The sequence below is a fragment of the Papio anubis genome, chromosome 6 (assembly GCF_008728515.1).
Source record: "Papio anubis isolate 15944 chromosome 6, Panubis1.0, whole genome shotgun sequence".
NCBI classification, from domain to species: Eukaryota; Metazoa; Chordata; class Mammalia; order Primates; family Cercopithecidae; genus Papio; species Papio anubis.
In genome coordinates, this window is record NC_044981.1 from 144,594,673 (window position 1) to 144,611,618 (window position 16,946).

General features: G+C 42.3%; 1 protein-coding gene across 10 annotated transcripts in view; it reads left to right on the forward strand.

The window, feature by feature from the left end:
* Positions 1-16,946, forward strand: part of CEP85L (centrosomal protein 85 like) — a 238,224-nt gene that overhangs the window by 74,812 nt on the left and 146,466 nt on the right. For all 10 annotated transcript variants that reach the window (XM_021937935.2, XM_021937937.2, XM_031667467.1 and 7 more), the window contains one exon: positions 1,806-1,964. In XM_021937935.2, coding sequence (XP_021793627.1) covers positions 1,806-1,964 — 159 coding nt within the window. The remainder of the gene's footprint in view (positions 1-1,805; positions 1,965-16,946) is intronic.

A 16,946-nucleotide genomic window follows, 5' to 3' on the forward strand; every position in this document is an offset into this window, starting at 1 on the left:
CATTTTGGTATAGATTAGAGACCACAGATCAGAATTAGAATAGATCTGGTGACAGAATGCCTTCTTCTGGTGCTTTAATGTGAGTGTCGAATCACTTGATTTGAAGTCTCATTCTGAGAGAAGTGTAGAATCTACAAAGCTTTAAGTGGTTGTTCTGGACCTCAAAGCTGGTAAAAGTGTGTCTTTGGACAATATTTTTCAATTTTGATTTGTTAATTTACATGTATAAGGCTTTTAAGGCTGCTTATGTACTTTATACATCTGTAAAGTATATACGTCTAAATTTAAGTGATAAAATTGCATTTAAATAAACTTTAAAATAATAGTGTGACAATGTTTTATTAAAAATGAATCATTAATGTTGAGCTTAGTATGACAGAAGTAGCTTTAGGTCTGGTTTTATTAATTTGTTAATATGTTTTGATTTTAATATTAACATAGAGAACGACTGTTCCTCAAAGTGTGGTTAAAAGAAACTGGTATAATTAATTTTATGCATGTTTGTTGTTTTGTTACCCTTATGTTTAAACTGCCAGAAGGCATTCCTTGCATGCCGGTTTCAATAGGGTATCATGGAATAATTCTGTAAAGCTATCTTGTTTCAAATAATGGTAAATACCCAGTGATGTCATTTGCTCTTTACTTAGAAGCAACTGCTATTTCAACCATAAAACACAGATGGGGACATTGAATTACGTGATAAATCTTTTTAAGATTGCTATATAGATATAGGAGCATTGAAATTATGTGGAAATAATGTGTTAAGGTGGCTATTCAGATAATCTGTAATGTGCTTATTAATTTTTTAAGAACTGTCATTGAAATGAAAGCCTAAAATTCATGTGGGGAACTTCTTAACTTTTTATGAATAATTCTGTAAGCCCCAAATTGAGACTCACTGTGTTAGGCATTAGTAAAGATTTGTGCTTCTACAGGTTTTATATAAAGTTTAACAAATTAAAAATTTCTCTTTCTAATTGTAGTACAATAACAATTTCTAGATGCTTATTTATTTCTGTATCTCACTTGTAACAAATAGTACAGATTGGCACTGGTCCATGGATATCCTTTGAGTAGCACTGTACTAGACAATAAAATAAGTGATGGGTAAAACAGAAAAAGTCAAATAAAAGTTAAGTAAAAATGGGTAAGTGAAAATAAACATTGAAAGAACATTGAAAAACTTAAATTAGCTAAAAAATATTTAAATTAAAAGGACAAATCAAGCTAAGAGTGGGAAAATGCTGTGCTATTAAATTTATTAAATAATAATTAAGGAAATCAAATAAAATAATGTAAAATAATTAAAAATTTTAAGTGATTGTAGAAAAAATTTAGTAGATAGTAGAAAAAATGGATTGTTTTCATATTCCATGTGGATATCCTATTTATATTATCATGCATTATTATTGAATTTTTCCTGAGCCCTGATTATTCTCAGCTAATGCATATATGTGGAATCACAGATGCCTACCTATCAATTATTCTAGAGCAGAGTACTGACATTTGAAGATAAGTGGATAGTTTCAACATTTTTAATAACACAGCAGTACATCTTTAAAAGTTTAATGCCCAGAAGCAGAAAACAGAGTTCTTCAGCTAGAAAAAGCTTATGTAATCACACTTAATTGATATATGTGTGATATATACATTTATTTGGTGAATTTTGTTGATCATTTTAAATTATTTTGGGCAGAAAAGAACATTTTATACCTTTTATACCCTTGTGTATTTTCCACAAGGTAAAAAAAAAACTTCTGCCTATTCAGATATATGTGTTAACTGTTACATATTTCCCTTTTCAGGCCCAGATTATTCATCAGCATGGCTACCTGGTAATGAATCATTGTGGCAGGCCACAACTCTTCCATCTAACCATCGAAATAACCATATCAGGAGACACAGTATAGCTTCTGACAGTGGAGACACTGGCATTGGAACTTCCTGTTCTGATAGCGTGGAAGGTGAGCTAAAATTCTTATTGTTTATATGTGAATCTTTGAAGAGTGGTTGTGGTACAAGAATATTCAGGGGATATGTTTTATTGTTTCATACTGAAAATTATAGTGTTTGAATATTTAATAATGTTCAGTGTTACTGTATATCAAATAAAAAAAATTGCCCCTCTAGTTGGCTCACGCCTATAATCCCAGCACTTTGGGAGGCCGAGGCGGGTGGATCACGAGGTGAGGAGATCGAGACCATCCTGTCTAATATGGTGAAACCCTGTCTCTACTAAAAGTACAAAAAAAAAAAAAAAAAAAAAAAATTTAGCCGGGCATGGTGGCGGGCGCCTGTAGTCCCAGCTACTCAGGAGGCTGAGGCAGGAAAATGACGTGAACCCGGGAGGCGGAGATTGCAGTGAGCTGAGATCGCGCCACTGCACTCCAGCCTAGGCGATAGAGCGAGACTGCGTCTCAAAAAAAAAAAAAAAAAAAAATTGGCCCTCTAGTCATATTAGAGTTTTTCCTTCATCTTTTTAACTAAACTTCTTATTTTGAGATAATTATAGATTTACATGCAGTTTTAAGAAATAATTGTGTTGTAACCAAGGTATTGACATTGATAGAGCCGAGGTTCAGAACATTTCCAGATACCTCATGTTTCCCACACCCACTTCTCTCTCTGCCCCGTCTCCTTTATCTCTTAACTCTTAGAAGCCACTTACTCTTCATTTCTGTAGTTTTGTTTTTCAAGAATACTTTATAAATGAAATCATAACAATATATAACCTTTGAAATTGGCTTCTCTGGATTTTCATCCAGTTGTCACATGTGCCAACAGTCCATTCCTTTTTATTGATGAGTAGCATTCAGTAATGGTGGTATTGGAGAGAATACGCTTTGTTTAACCATTTACTTATTGAAAAACATTTGGGATGTTTTCAGTTTTTGACTATTATGAATAAAGTTGCTATAAACATGTGGGTATAGGTTTTTGTATGAACATATGTCTTCATTTCTTTGGGTGAGTAGAGGCCCAGGAGTGCAGTTGCTGGATTGTGTAGTAGTTGCATATTTAGGTTTTAAAGAAACTGTCACACAGTTTTCTAGAGTGACTGTACCATTTCCATCAGCAATGTATGTATAAGTGATCTAGTTTTCTTTTTATCCTTGCTACCACTTGGTGTAAAACGATTTAGCCATTTTGATAGTATAATGGTATCTCCTTGTGGTAGTGATGTCTCATTTTAAACAATAGACTTTCTTTTTTAGAGCAGTTTTTTTAGAGCAGCAGGAAAATTCATTGGGAGGTACAGAGATTTCCCATGTATCTCTTGTCCCCACACATGCACAACCTCCTAATATCATCATCTCCTAGTAGTATAGTGTGTTTGTTACAATTGATGAATCTACATGGACACACTGTTATCACCCATTGTTCATGCATTAGGGTATCAGTCCCCAACCTTTTTGGCACCAGGGTCTGGTTTGGTGGAAGACAGTTTTTCCATGGACTAGGGTGGGGTGGGGTGGGGTGGAGTGGGGTGGATGGTTTTGGGATGATTCAAGTGCACTGCATTATATTTATCATTAGATTCTCATAAGGAGCACACAACCTACATCCCTTGCATGTGCAGTTCACCATAGGGTTCTCGCTTCTATGAGAATTTAATGCCGCTGTTGATCTGACAGGAGGTAGTGCTCAGCTCCCCTCACTCACCTGCAGCCGCTCACCTCCTGCTGTGCAGCCGGGCTCCCAACAGGCCACTGACCAGTGCTGGTTTGTGGCCTGGGGTTTGGGGACCCCCTGCATTAGGGTTGATTCTTGTTGTTGTATATTCTGTGGATTTGGCTTTACTCACTTAGTAATATGCATTTAAGTTTCTCCATGTCTTTTCATGGCTTGATGGCTCCTTTGTTTTTAGTGCTGAATAATATCCCATTGTCTGGATGTACCACAGTTTATCAACGTTCACCTACTGAAGGACATCTTGGTTGTTTCCAGGTTTTGGCAATTATGAGGAATGTTGCTGTAAACAGCTGTGTGTAGGTTTTTGTGTGAACGTCAGCTTTCAACTCTGTCAGCTGAAGAGTGATGAGGTTTATAGATTTGGAAAGGAGAGCTTCATTTCTCACAAAGGTTTGCAGCCTCTATAGGCCATTCTGACAGACAGGAAGGCATAGTCTCAGCAGAAGCTGAGAGATAGGCATTTCCAGGCAGGGTGGGGTCGGGTGGGGTAAGGGTTTAAGATAGGAATTTATGCTGATGATTGGCCAGGCATACAGCTATATTCAACAGGTTACAGAAGGAGCCATGAATATTCATGAAGGAGATCCACACACGTGTGTTTTAGGTTTACACATATATGTAACATACCTCCCATAATCACTTTGGGGTGGAGATTTTATATTTAAATGCATTATAATTAGGTTCTACATGTAAAAGGTGAAATGTAGGGAAGAAGTCCGTAAACTGTGCATCCTCAGGTGACTGGCCAGAACCAGTCCTTTCCAAAAGTCATTTATCAATAAGAAAATCTTTGTGGCCTAAAATAGTTGTCATGTTGAAACTGTAAAAACAGGAGAGGGGTGTGTTTAGATGACTTGAACGAAGGGGTCTTTTGGACTTTTGTTTTCTCACGCTGGCTTTTGAGAACATCCAGTGATTATTAGAAAGGGTTGGAAGCAAATGGATCATGAACAGCCTCCTGTCTTGCCATGGCTGCTAACTTAAAATTTTGGGATCTTTTAGCCAAAGGAGGGTCCAGTAGTCTGTCGGAAGGGTTTAGGACTTTTATTTTGGACCCCAACTCCCTTGCCTAAATACTTAGGAGCTCAATTGCTGGATCATGTGGTAAAAATATATTTAGTTTTGTGTGTATTTAATTTTGTATATTTAGTTTTGTAAAAAAAACTGCCAGACTTTCTTCCAAAGAGGCTGTGCCATTTTGCATTCCAGCAATACATGAAGGTTCTGTTGCTCCACATCCTACTTAGCATTTGGTGTTGTCAGTGTTCTGGATTTTGCCTTTCTAATACGTGTGTAGTATTTTGTTGTTTTAATTTGCATTTTCCTGATGATGTATGAGGTGGAACACCTTTTCATATACTTGTTTGCTGCCTGTATATCATCTTTGATGAGGTCTCTGTAAAGGTCTTTATAAAGTCCATTTCTTAATTGGGTTGTTTGTTTTCTTATTGTTGAGTTTAGAGTTCTTTGTATATTTGGATGACAGGCCTTTATCGAACATGTCTTTTGCAAATAAAGGCATCCTTTGGTATTATGGAGGCTTGGTTCCAGGACCCCTGATACCAAAATCTGAGGATGCTGAAGTCCTTTATATACAATAGTGTAGTATTTACGTATAATCTACACACTTCTATGTACTTTAAATCATCTCTAGATTCCTTACAATACCGAATACAATATAAGTGCTGTGTAAATAGCTGCTATACTGTATTGTTTTTAAAGTTTGATTATTTTTATTGTTAACATTTTTGATCTGTTGTTGGTTGAGTCTGCAGATGTGGAACCTGCGGATATGGAGGGCCTACTGTATTTTCTCTCATTCTGTGGCTTGTCTTATTCTCTTGGCATTGTCTTTTGCAGAGCAGATGTTTTCTATTTTATTGAAGTTAAGCTTATCAGTTGTTTCTTTTATGGATTGTGCCGTTGTTTTATCTAAAAAATCATTGCCATAACCAGTGTCATCTAGGTTTTCTATTATGTTATTTTCTGGGAGTTTTATAGTTTTGTGTTTTACATTTAGGTTTGTGATATGTTTTGAGTTAAATTTTGTGAAGGGTGTAAGGCATACCTTTTGTAGTTGTCCCACAATTCTTGGATATAATGCAATTTTTTTTTTTTTTTTTTTGAGATGGAGTTTTGCTCTGTTGCCCAGGCTAGAGTGTAGCAGTGTGATCTTGGCTGACTGCAGCCTCTGCCTTCTTCTTTTTTTTTTCTTTTGTAAATAATTATGTTCCATTTTTGCCAGCCTTTTTCTCTTTATTTTCAGTTTTAAGAGTTTCTGTTGACACATCTTCAAGCTCAGAGATTTCTGTGCTGAGTACAGTCTACTAATGAGCCCATTAAAGGCATTCTTCATTTCTATTAGAGTATTTATTAGAGTATTTTTGATCTGTAGCATTTCTTTTTGATTCTTGGAATTTTTATCCCTCTGTTTACATTATCCATCTGTTCTTGGATGATGTCTACTTTTTCAGTTAGAGCCTTTACCTTATTTATCATAGTTTTTTTAATTCCCGGTCTAGAAATTCCATGATTCTTGCCATATTTGAGTCTAGTCCTGAAGCTTGCTCTATTTCTTCAAACTATTTTCTTTTTTTTGCCTTAAAGTATGCCTTGTACTTTTTATTTTTTGAAAGCTGATTGTGAGATACTGGATAAAAGAAACTGGTGAACAGACCTTTAGTAATGTGATGGTAAGGTGTGTGGGGAGGGGAAGTGTCCTATGATTTGGCCTCAGTGTTTTAGTGAGTTGGTGCTCCTAGGTTTTAACTTCGCAAATGCTTCTCAGTTTTTTCCTGGTTTTTCTAACTTGAGTGGGACAGGATGGCTACAGGGAGCTTTAGTTGGATATTTTCCTTTAACCACCCAGAAGGCTAGAATTGACTGGAGTTTGTTATTTCTCTTCCCCAAGGTAAGTTAGGCTCTGTTAAAACTACAAAGAGGTTAGGGTCTGGTTAAATAGTTTCTCCTGAGGGCAGGCCTTATTAAGAACAGAGTACTCTGGTATATTTCAAAATGGCCCCTTTTATCTTCCCTTTTCTGGAGTCATGAGGGGATTTTTCTCTGATATTTGCTGTGAGAACCATGTCAAACTCCTAGAAGAAAAACTCATAAAAGTGTGGTAGCCTCCCTATGACAGGGTCATTTTAGAATTTTTAACCTCAGACTTCTTCATACTCAGCCTCCAGCAATTAATTATAATTCAAGTTTTCCCAGCCGGGTGGTGTGTCCCACACAAGTTTCAAGCTCTAGTAATTGTATTATGTGCATTTGCCTAGTTGCTCTCTTCTGTTTTAGGGGCAGCAGTTTGTACTGTGATCTCAGTTCTCTTTGGGATTTAAGAAGAGTTGTTGCTTTTTCACTTTGTTTAGCTTTTTACTAGTTAGATGATGACTCTCAAGCTTCTCACATGCTGGCCTGAAAACCAGGTCTTAATCCCTGTAAATTGACCAAGTTTTCATATGCTTATTTTCCCACCTGTCTGTTTTCTTCAAATCATGAAGGAATGAAGAAAATTTCTTCAATCATGAAATGTCTCTTCATGCCTTTTACCCATGTTCTGATTGTATTGTTTCTTTTTTTTTTTTTTTTTGAGATGGAGTCTTGCTCTGTCACCCAGGCAAGAGTGCAGTGGCGGGATCTTGGCTCACTGTAACCTCCGCCTTCCAGGTTCAAGCGATTCTGCTGCCTCAGCCTCGTGAGTAGCTGGGATTACAGGCACCTGCCACCATGCCTGGCTAATTTTTAGTAGAGATGGGGTTTCACCTTTTGGCCAGGTTGTTCTCGAACCCCTGGCCTTAAGTGATCCACCCACCTTGGCCTCTCAAAGTGCTGGGATTACAGACATGAGCCACTGTATCCGGAAGTTTTCTTCTTTACTGTTGAATTTGAGAGTTCTCTCTATATTTTAGATACTACTGCTTTGTTGGATATGTTGTTTGCAAATATTTTCTTCCACTCTCTATCTTGTCTTTTTATCCTTTTGTAACACCCAAGGTTCTTCGCCTAGCCACACCAAAGAATTGGTGTGGCGGCAGACTGCAGCGAGTGACAGAGACTCGGACTGAGAGAGAGAGTTGTAGGTTTTATTGAGCAGAGCGAAAGTACAAAGCTTCCACAGTGTGGAAGGGGTCCTGAATGGGTTGCCACTGCTAGCTTGGGTGATTGCCTTTTAAACTCTTTAAGGCAGGAGATACGTGAGGCGGGAAGCATATTACAGGATCGAGAAACAAAGGCAGTAAATTATTTTGTGACGTGCCTTAGATTTTGAGAAAACCTGAAATTGTGACTTATGCTTACCTGTTTTATGGCCTTGCAGCTGCACAGCAAGAAAAACAGGATCTTATAGAACTTACAAACTGTGTTTACAAGGAATCGGGTCTGCTGATCACAGAAAAATGGGCAGTTAATCTTTTCTTTAACTGGTTTCGGTGGTGGGGCACATAGGAAAACTTACAGCTAAAATTGTCGCTGTTTATAGCTTTCTTGGGGAAGAAAGTCATAAGCAAATCCGCGTGTTAGGAATATTTTAAGCATATATCCTCAATGTTATTTATCCAGAACCGAAGTAAGTCCTGATATGGGAAATGAGTAAATTTACAGCTTTCTAAGCCCCTACTCGACCCAGGAAGCCCAGCTGGCATTGCCTCTCAATCCCCGCTCTAAACAGGACACCCCAACTGCTGTTGGGAACTGGGCGATGACCGCTGTAGCTACTTCCTGCTGGTTAGGGGCAAAGATGGGGCCCTGCTGTTGTATTATCCTCCAGAGGGGAACTTTCTAGGCCAGTCAGGAGACCAGTGGGTTGATCCAAGGGTCCTCGGTAGAAACTGTGAGTTAAACTCATTTGAGGTTCCATTTGTAAGGACATTTATAGCTTGATGGCCTTGATCCTGGAGGAAACAAAGTTGACAAGGAGGTTAAAAATATAGGGCCCAAAGGCGAGTAATAGCAAGATGGCTGTTACATGTAGGGCCTGGAAAGGGGAGAAGTCAAGATACTCGCTGGTTAAATATACTCCAGGGTCCTGAGAGTTGGAACTCTTTTCTTTCTACATTCTATTCGTTCCCTTGGCTCCTGGACCTTTTCGGCAATAATTCCTGACTGGTTGATGAAGCAGCAACATTCTTCCCCTAAGAAAAGGCAGGTTCTTCCCCTTTTAGCTGTTAATAAGTCTGGGGCCCTTCGGTTTTGGAGGGCCACCTCAGTTAGAGAATTAAGCTGGCTTTGTAGGGTCATCAGGGAGTTAGCAACCCGTTCCATATTATCATTTAATTCTTGTGATATTTTATAATAGAATTGGATGAAGGAGGTTATACCTCCAATTCCAGTCCCAAGCCTGCCCAGTATTCTGGCTCCTACCAAAAAAGGGAGAATAGGAGCTTGTGCTTGGTGGGACTGGGGTATAAGGAGACTTTGCAACTCTTCTTCAGTATAAATGAACATGGGGGGTGCTAGAAATGAGAGAAAGCATAACTCTTTTGGGGTGCCATTTAGACATGAATAAGCTGTGTTAGCACAGATGAAAAAGATGTCTGAAATTAGACAGGTGAAACCTGAGGTCACCAGTATCCAGGATTGACATTGGGAGATGTTTCTATTTGGAGGCATGTTGAAATTTATACATGTGAGATTTGAGGCCTTGTATGGGTGGGAGATTGGTGACTAGGGAGCCAATTGCCCCGGTGGTGTTTAGGACTAAGGTGGATAGGTTCCAGTGTCCTGGGACAGGGACTACTGGGAACATATGGTTGGAAATGCAAGGGAAGACACATCCAATAGTTAGTTGGATTGTCAGGAGAGGCCTCCTGCATTCCTGTGAGTGTGGTGTCAAATAGACTCCAGAGATGGGAATGAGAGTCAAGAGTTTTTGTAACCTGGAAAGGTCTAGTTTGTTATATGGACTTGGAGTGTTAGATGGTTGGACCACGTTTTTAATTACTTGTTGGACATGTTTTTTGGCTTTATCCTGGACACCTCCTTCATCAGTTATACCCACATGGGTGTAATATGTCCAACACTGGGTGGTCCCTATGGCATCGGGACAGTTGGACTGGGTCATTTTTCCTTGGTGGTATGTACAGCCATTGTGGGAGCAGAGAGAAGCAGACTATAACATTCCTTTTTCATATAGATGTGGGTAGTGAAGCCTGATTTAGTTTTAAAGAACATCCTTTCGAAGTTGACTGCATCAGTGTTTCTGGGAAGGGGAGGAGAGCATGCATTAGAGAAGCAAGTGCAGCAAGGGAGGGATGAAGAGGTGGCAGAAAGAATACTTAGTATTAGGAGAGTTAGAAGAGACTTAGAGGAGATCCTTATAAACGGAGTCATGGCACTCTGTAGGTGGAGCAGTAGTGGAAAGGAGGAGGGAAGAAGGAGTAAATTGTGTTAAAAGGAAGGACGATAGAAAAAAGGTTGATGTGATCAGGATTTTTGTCCCGGCAGGAGCTACAGTATGTGATCCTACTGCAAAGAGTATGGATAGTATACTGTTTAATGTGATGAAACAGTATAAGGACTCCATTAGAGAGAGCAAGGAGAGAGGTCAAAGATCATGTAGGTTTTCTACTTATCTTCTTTTAGGTAGAGATGAGTTTTTCTTCTTTAGGATTAACTGTAGGAGTCTTTTTAGCCTGGGGTGCTTCCTTCTGAAATAGGAGAAGCAGGGCCTCCAATGGCTCACAGGTGTATCAAGGCTGGTCTGGCTGATCTTGAGACTCCTGAGCTGATAGTCCTGTAAGTTCCTCAGAGGGTGTCCAAGGTGTAACTCGGGTGTGGTGAATCCAGGATTCCACTCCTGCCACCTTAACTGCAGTGGGGATAGAGAGGATTACTGAGTATGGTCTCTCCCACAAGGGATCCGTAGATGGGAAGGTAGAGGGGAGGGACTTGACCAATACTAGATCTTCTGTTTGGAACAACTCTCTTCCTTTTTTCCTGTCACACCCTTTGGGTAAAGTTTTAAGGTTTTGTTGATATTTTGCTAGAGAAGTTGTATCTTTGACCAAATTGGCCGTTTCCTGATTGAGCAGGAGGTCATTTGTGAGAAGAGGCCATCCGTACAGCATTTCGTATGGACTGAGCCCCATTCTGTGAGGGGAATTTCAGATTCTTACCAAGGCCATGGGCAGGAGAGTGGGCCATGGGAGTTGCTTTCTCAAATGCCTCCTTAGTGTTTCATTTGCCTTTTCGACCTTCCCTGAGGATTGTGGCCTCCAAGCGCAGTGAAGGTGATGTTGTATTCCTAGTGCCTTGGAAATTCCTTGAGTTATTGTAGCTCTAAAAGCTGGACCATTGTCGCTCTGTAAGCTTTCGGGAAGTCTGAATCTAGGAATTATTTCGTGAAGTAAAATTTTAACTACTTCTTGGTACTTCGCTGTTCTGCAGGGGAAGGCGTCCACCCAATTTGTAAAGGTATCAACACAGACCAACAAGTATTGAAATCCCCTTGACTTAGACATATGGGTGAAGTTTAACTGCCAGTCCTGTCCAGGATAGTGCCCTATTTGTTCCCCGAGAGGGGCCTTATGATGGACCAAGGGATTATTTTTTTGGCACACCTTGCAGGCCTTGACTACCTGCCGGATGGTTTTGAGAAGGTTTGGCCCTGTAAATAGGGATTTGGCCATCTTATGGGTACTTTCAATACTTATATGAAAAGTTTGGTGGAGGGTCTTAAGTATTTTCCACTGGCTGGCTTCAGGTATGAGCACCTTTCCCTCTTCTGTCGCTAACCACCCTGAGGGGAGAAAACTATGTCCCCGCGAGAGTCCCCATTCTGTTTCGGTTGGGGAATACTGGGGCTTAACCTCCTGGAGGGGGTTGCTCCATGCTAAGGGCCCTTCCATGGACAGTTCTAAAGGGAAGTCCTGCTTAGCAGCAGTTTTGGCCTCAGCGTCTGCTCAGCGGTTTCCTTCTGCTGCTTTTCCTTCACCTTTTTGATGACCCTGGCAGTGTAAGACTGTCACCTCCTTGGGTTTCTGCACTGTGTGCAATAATTTCATGATTTCCTTGTGGTACTTAATGGGTGTCTCCCCGGAGGTTATAAAACTCCCTCTTTTTCCATATTGCAGCATGGGCATGTAGAACTAGATAAGCATACCGGCTATCTACACATTTATTCTTTTTCCTTCTCCCAGTTCTAAGGCTCAGGTAAGTGCCACTAGTTCTGCTAACTGGGTGCTGGTCTCTGGGGGAAGAGGCTTACTCTCAAGTACTGTTGCATTGCTAACTATGGCATAGCGTGCCCTTTGTACCCCATTTTCTATAAATGAACTTCCATCAGTATGCAGGTTAAGGTCAGGGTTAGTTAAGGGGACTTCTGAGAGATACTCCCGGGCAGCATAAGTCTGGGCGATAATTTGGTGGCAGTTATGCTTTATTGGCTCCACATCCTCTGGGAGAAAAGTGGCAGAGTTGAGGGCTGCACATGTGCGTATTTGAAACACTGGTCCTTCAAGGATTAGTGCCTGGTGTTTGAGTAGGTGGTTATCTGAGAGCCACAAACTTCCTTTAGCATTTAATATGCCACTTACATCATGAGTAGTGCAGACAGTGAGATCTTTCCTTGTATTATTTTGATAGTCTCTGATACTGAGATGGCCACTGCTGCAACCACCCATAAACAGTGAGGTCAGCCTTTTGCTACTACGTCAGTTTCCTTACTTAGGTATGCCCCTGGTTGTAGGGCTGTCCCCTGGGTCTGAGTAAGAACTCCAAGAGCTATTTCTGCTCTCTCTCTGACATATAAAGAGAAATTTTGTCCTGTGGGGAGACTTAGGGCTGGAGCTTGTACTAGGGTCTGTTTTAAAGTTTTGAAGGCTGCTTCCACCTCTGGTTCCCATCCTACTAGATGGGTATTCACCCTCTGGGTCTCCTTTATCAGAATATAGAGTGGCCTGGCCATCTCACTGTATCCAGGGATCCACAGTCGGCAAAAGCCTGTGATTCCAAGGAATCCCCGCAACTGTTTCAATGTCTCAGGGTGAGGGTAAGCCAGTATAGGCTGAATTTGTTCTTTGCTGAGGGCCCTAGTTCCTTTGGCTAGGATTAGGCCTAGATATTTAACTTGTTGTAGGCAGAGCTGGGCCTCTGACTTAAATACCTTGTACCCTCTATTAGCTAGAAAATTCAAGAGATCTAGAGTAGTCTGCTGACATGAGGTCTCCAAACTGGTAGCCAAAAGTAAGTCATCCACATATTGGAGGACTAGACTGCCTGGACTTGAGAATTGGCCTAGGTCTTGGGCCAGTGCCTGACCAAACAGATGAGGGCTATCCCTAAACCCCTGGGGCAAGACCATCTATGAAAGTTGGGACGTGTGGTCTGTAGGATCCTCAAAGGCAAAGAGGAACTGGGAGTCAGCATGCAGGGGAATGCAGGAAAAGGCATCCTTGAGGTCCAGAACTGAACCATTCTCCTTCCTTTGGTATCTGAGAGAGCGGGGTATAGAAGTTGGGTACAGCAGGATATAAATGAATTACTGCCTCATCGATGATTCTGAGGTCTTGCGCTAGTCTCCACTGACCATTTGGTGTTTGTACTCCTAGGATTGGGGTGTTGCAGGGACTGTCGCATTTTCTCACTAAGCCTTGAGCTTTTAAATGCCTGATAATATCCTCTAGTCCTTTATGAACTCCAGGCCTTAGGGGATATTGCCTTTGATAAGGAAAAGTGGTGGGGTCTTTTAGCCTAATTTGAACTGGATGGGCATTTTTTGCCCTACCGAATTGTCCTTCCAATGCCCAGACTTCAGGGTTGATTCCCTCCTCGAGTAAGGTACACAAATGGGTAACTTGTCCCCCCGTATTCATGTAGATAATAGCTCCAGCTTTGGCTAATATGTCCTTCCCTAATAAGGGTGTGGGACTCTCAGGCATGACAAGAAAGACGTGTGAAAAGAGCAAGGTCTCCCAATTGCAGCTGAGGAGGTGGGAGAAATAGCTGGTTACAGGCTGTGCTAGGATTCCTCGGATGGTAATGGATCTTGAGGATAACCATCCAGGGCAGGAGATTAACAGTGAGAAGGCCGTGCTGGTGTCCAGGAGGAAATCGATTTCCTGGCCCTTAATGGTTGAGCTTACCTGGGGCTCTGTGAGGGTGGTATAAGCTGACGCTTGCCCTGGGGACCCTCAGTCCTGTTGCTGAATAATCTGGCTGGGGGCCTCTGACCCAGAGAGCCTTCATCGTCTGGGGCAGTACACCTTCCAGTGATTTCCTTGGCATATTGGACATGGGCGAGGGGGCTGTTTGTTTTTTGTTGGATAGTCTTTTTAAAAGTGTCCTTGCAAACCGCTCTGATAACAAGCCCTACCAGACGATTGTCCTGCTCCATTTTTTGAGCTCTTAGACCTCCAAGGTTTGCTTGTCTGAGGGCCATGACCGAGGCTGCGGTCTTTCGCTTATCTTACTTTTCCCTTTTGGCCTGTTTCTCTCGGTCCTATAAAATAGGTTCTATAAAAATAGAACACCGGCTGGGCGCGGTGGCTCAAGCCTGTAATCCCAGCACTTTGGGAGGCCGAGACGGGCGGATCACGAGGTCAGGAGATCGAGACCATCCTGGCTAACACAGTGAAACCCCGTCTCTACTAAAAAATACAAAAAAAACTTAGCTGGGCGAGGTGGCAGGCGCCTGTAGTCCCAGCTACTCGGGAGGCTGAGGCAGGAGAATGGCGTGAACCCGGGAGGCGGAGCTTGCAGTGAGCTGAGATCCGGCCACTGCACTCCAGCCTGGGTGACAGAGCGAGACTCCGTCTCAAAAAAAAAAAAAAAATAGAACACCAAGGTCACCAGGTTTAATAATGCCTCCAAATTTGGTTCTGGGCCTAAGGCAGACTTTTGGAGTTTTCTAATATCAACTGCTGATCGGGTGATAAATTTATCCCTTAGAATAAGTTGGCCTTCCAGGGAATCTAGAGTTAGGGAGGTATACTTTCTTAGAGCCTCCTGTATCCTTTCTAGAAGAGCTGCAGGGTTTTCCTCTTTTCCATGTGTAATTGTGGATAGCATTGTGTTGTTCATAGGCTTCTTCCTATTCTTAACCCTTCCAAGACACAAGTTAGCAAATGCCTGCGGCTCCAGTCTCCATGATCTGAGTCGGTATCACAATGAGGGTCTACAGTGGGGACGTCTTTTGTGGTCTCCTTCTCCCCTGGGGCCATTTGATGTGTTTACCTGGCTGAGATACCATAAATCCCTAAAATGCTGGGCTGCCGCTAAAGCTGCCTCCTTTTCAGTAGGACTTAAGGTCTGATTAAGGAGCAACATGATGTCGCTCCATGCTAGATCAAAGTATTGCCCTAACCCTTGTAAGACATCTATATAGTTACTGGGATCATCTGAGAATTTCCCTGTGTCTGCCTTTATTTGTTTTAAATCTGAGAGTGAGAAAGAGACATGCACATGGGTGGGCCTAAATTCTCGTCCTACTGCTTGTAAGGGACATAGTTTGGGTGCCTGGTTTGCAGAGTTTGCGTTTTCTTTTCGGTGTGCCTCTAACACTTGGGTGGGGCTGGATGGAGGAGAGTCAGTGAGGGAGGAGAGTAGGGCTGAGGAAAGAGGCCCTGAGCATGGAGGCAACTGTGGGTTTTTGTCATTTGGGCAAATCTTGCAGGCTTGGCATACAGCAGTATTGTCACGAAGGGTAAAGCAAGCCTGTATGTAAGGGACTTCACTCCATTTACATTCCCGTTTACAGAGAAGATATAGTTGTAGAATGGTGTTATAATTAACACTTCCCTCAGGGGGGCCAAGTTTCTCTGTTTTGTGAGGAGTACTGAGGCCAGGCATTGGTGCAGAAGAACATCAGCTGCTGCTTTTTTAAGGTCTCAGGGTCGAACTTGTCCCATTTATTCTGGATACATCTTAAGGGAGTGTCTGGTTTTGAAGGTGTGGTGCCCATCTGGAATTTTAAACACAGGTATACCCGCACACCTAGTTAGTCTTAGGGACTCGTCTTCCCCTTAGGGCACCCCGCCAAGGGTCAAGTCCAATTGTGCTTGGAGTGCATGGTCGTCCCTGAGCCTTCCATTTACTGGATTTAACCATGCTTACCAGCAGAATGGAAATCGTCCTTGCCCCCTGCCGTGCATCCATTGACCACTAGATGGGGCATGAGGACTGTTGGATTTATTGTGGTCCCTTTGCCAGTGTGTCCTATCTGTTCCAGGGTGGCAAGGCCTGGGTCGGGGTAACCACTGATGCTTGCATGCCAAGGCCCAGTGTACGTGGGCCTGGCCATAAAACTGTCCTTCAAGGAGGAATCTCTGAATTAGCGACAGGAGGCTTAGTAAGCTCAAAAGGGGTGGTTGATGTCCTCTAGGCCAGGGTCGACAGAACAACTGCTGTATTCTAGCCTTTTGTCCCCACTTTACGTCACAGGAGTAAGCCCCCCTCTTAAGGTGGTACCAGTATCCTGTGTCTCAGATGACTATATTTTCTTCCTTCCAATACTCATGATGGAATGGTTGAAATAGCAATTCAACTGCTCTAAGGGACGTACCCACACACCACAGATTGTACTTGAGAGGCACCAAAAAAAGGGGAAGTTCATCTGGGGAACAATGAAGGAAATGTCCTAGGGCCTCTACCATCCACATGGAAATTACAGATCTGTCTTCAAATTATCCTGATGTGGGAGACCATACGCAGTGGTGGGAACTGGCCTTTCAAAGTGGCAGTCAGATGGCAACACCTGCCTAAATTCCGGAGGGCGCCACGGACAGGGAACCTCTGGACGCCACCTTAAAAACTTAAGGCTCCTAAATAGGGATTCTTGGTCCTGTCTAGTGGAAATAATCTTGCTTACGAGCTGAGGAAAGAAGTCTAACCGGCAGATATTTGGACCCAGGAGGCAGGGGTCAGAAGATGTGGCTGTCTCATGCTTAGTAACCCGTGCTGTGGGAGCCTCTGGTGGGGCCATGGTCTCAACCAGGATATCTGGGAGACTATGGCGTTTGCTGAGCACTCCCCGGTGTACTTCGGGACCACCACGGAAAGTGAAAGAGTTAGAACTGGTTCCGGGCAAACCAATGTGCCCGACTTCAGAGGGTTGGGGGTTGTCAGAGAGCCTTTCCCAGAAAGCGTGACGCCCCTGTCTTTAGTCCCGTGGTCATGCTAATTGCCTTTAACTGGCCGACAGGTGCCCAGTGTTTAGCTTCCGAATTCTAAGGAAGGACAGGACAGAATAGCAAGCAAAAGAGGTCCGAGGGTACTCACTGCGTGGTGATTGGGATACTCTTCCTAGAGTCTCCTGG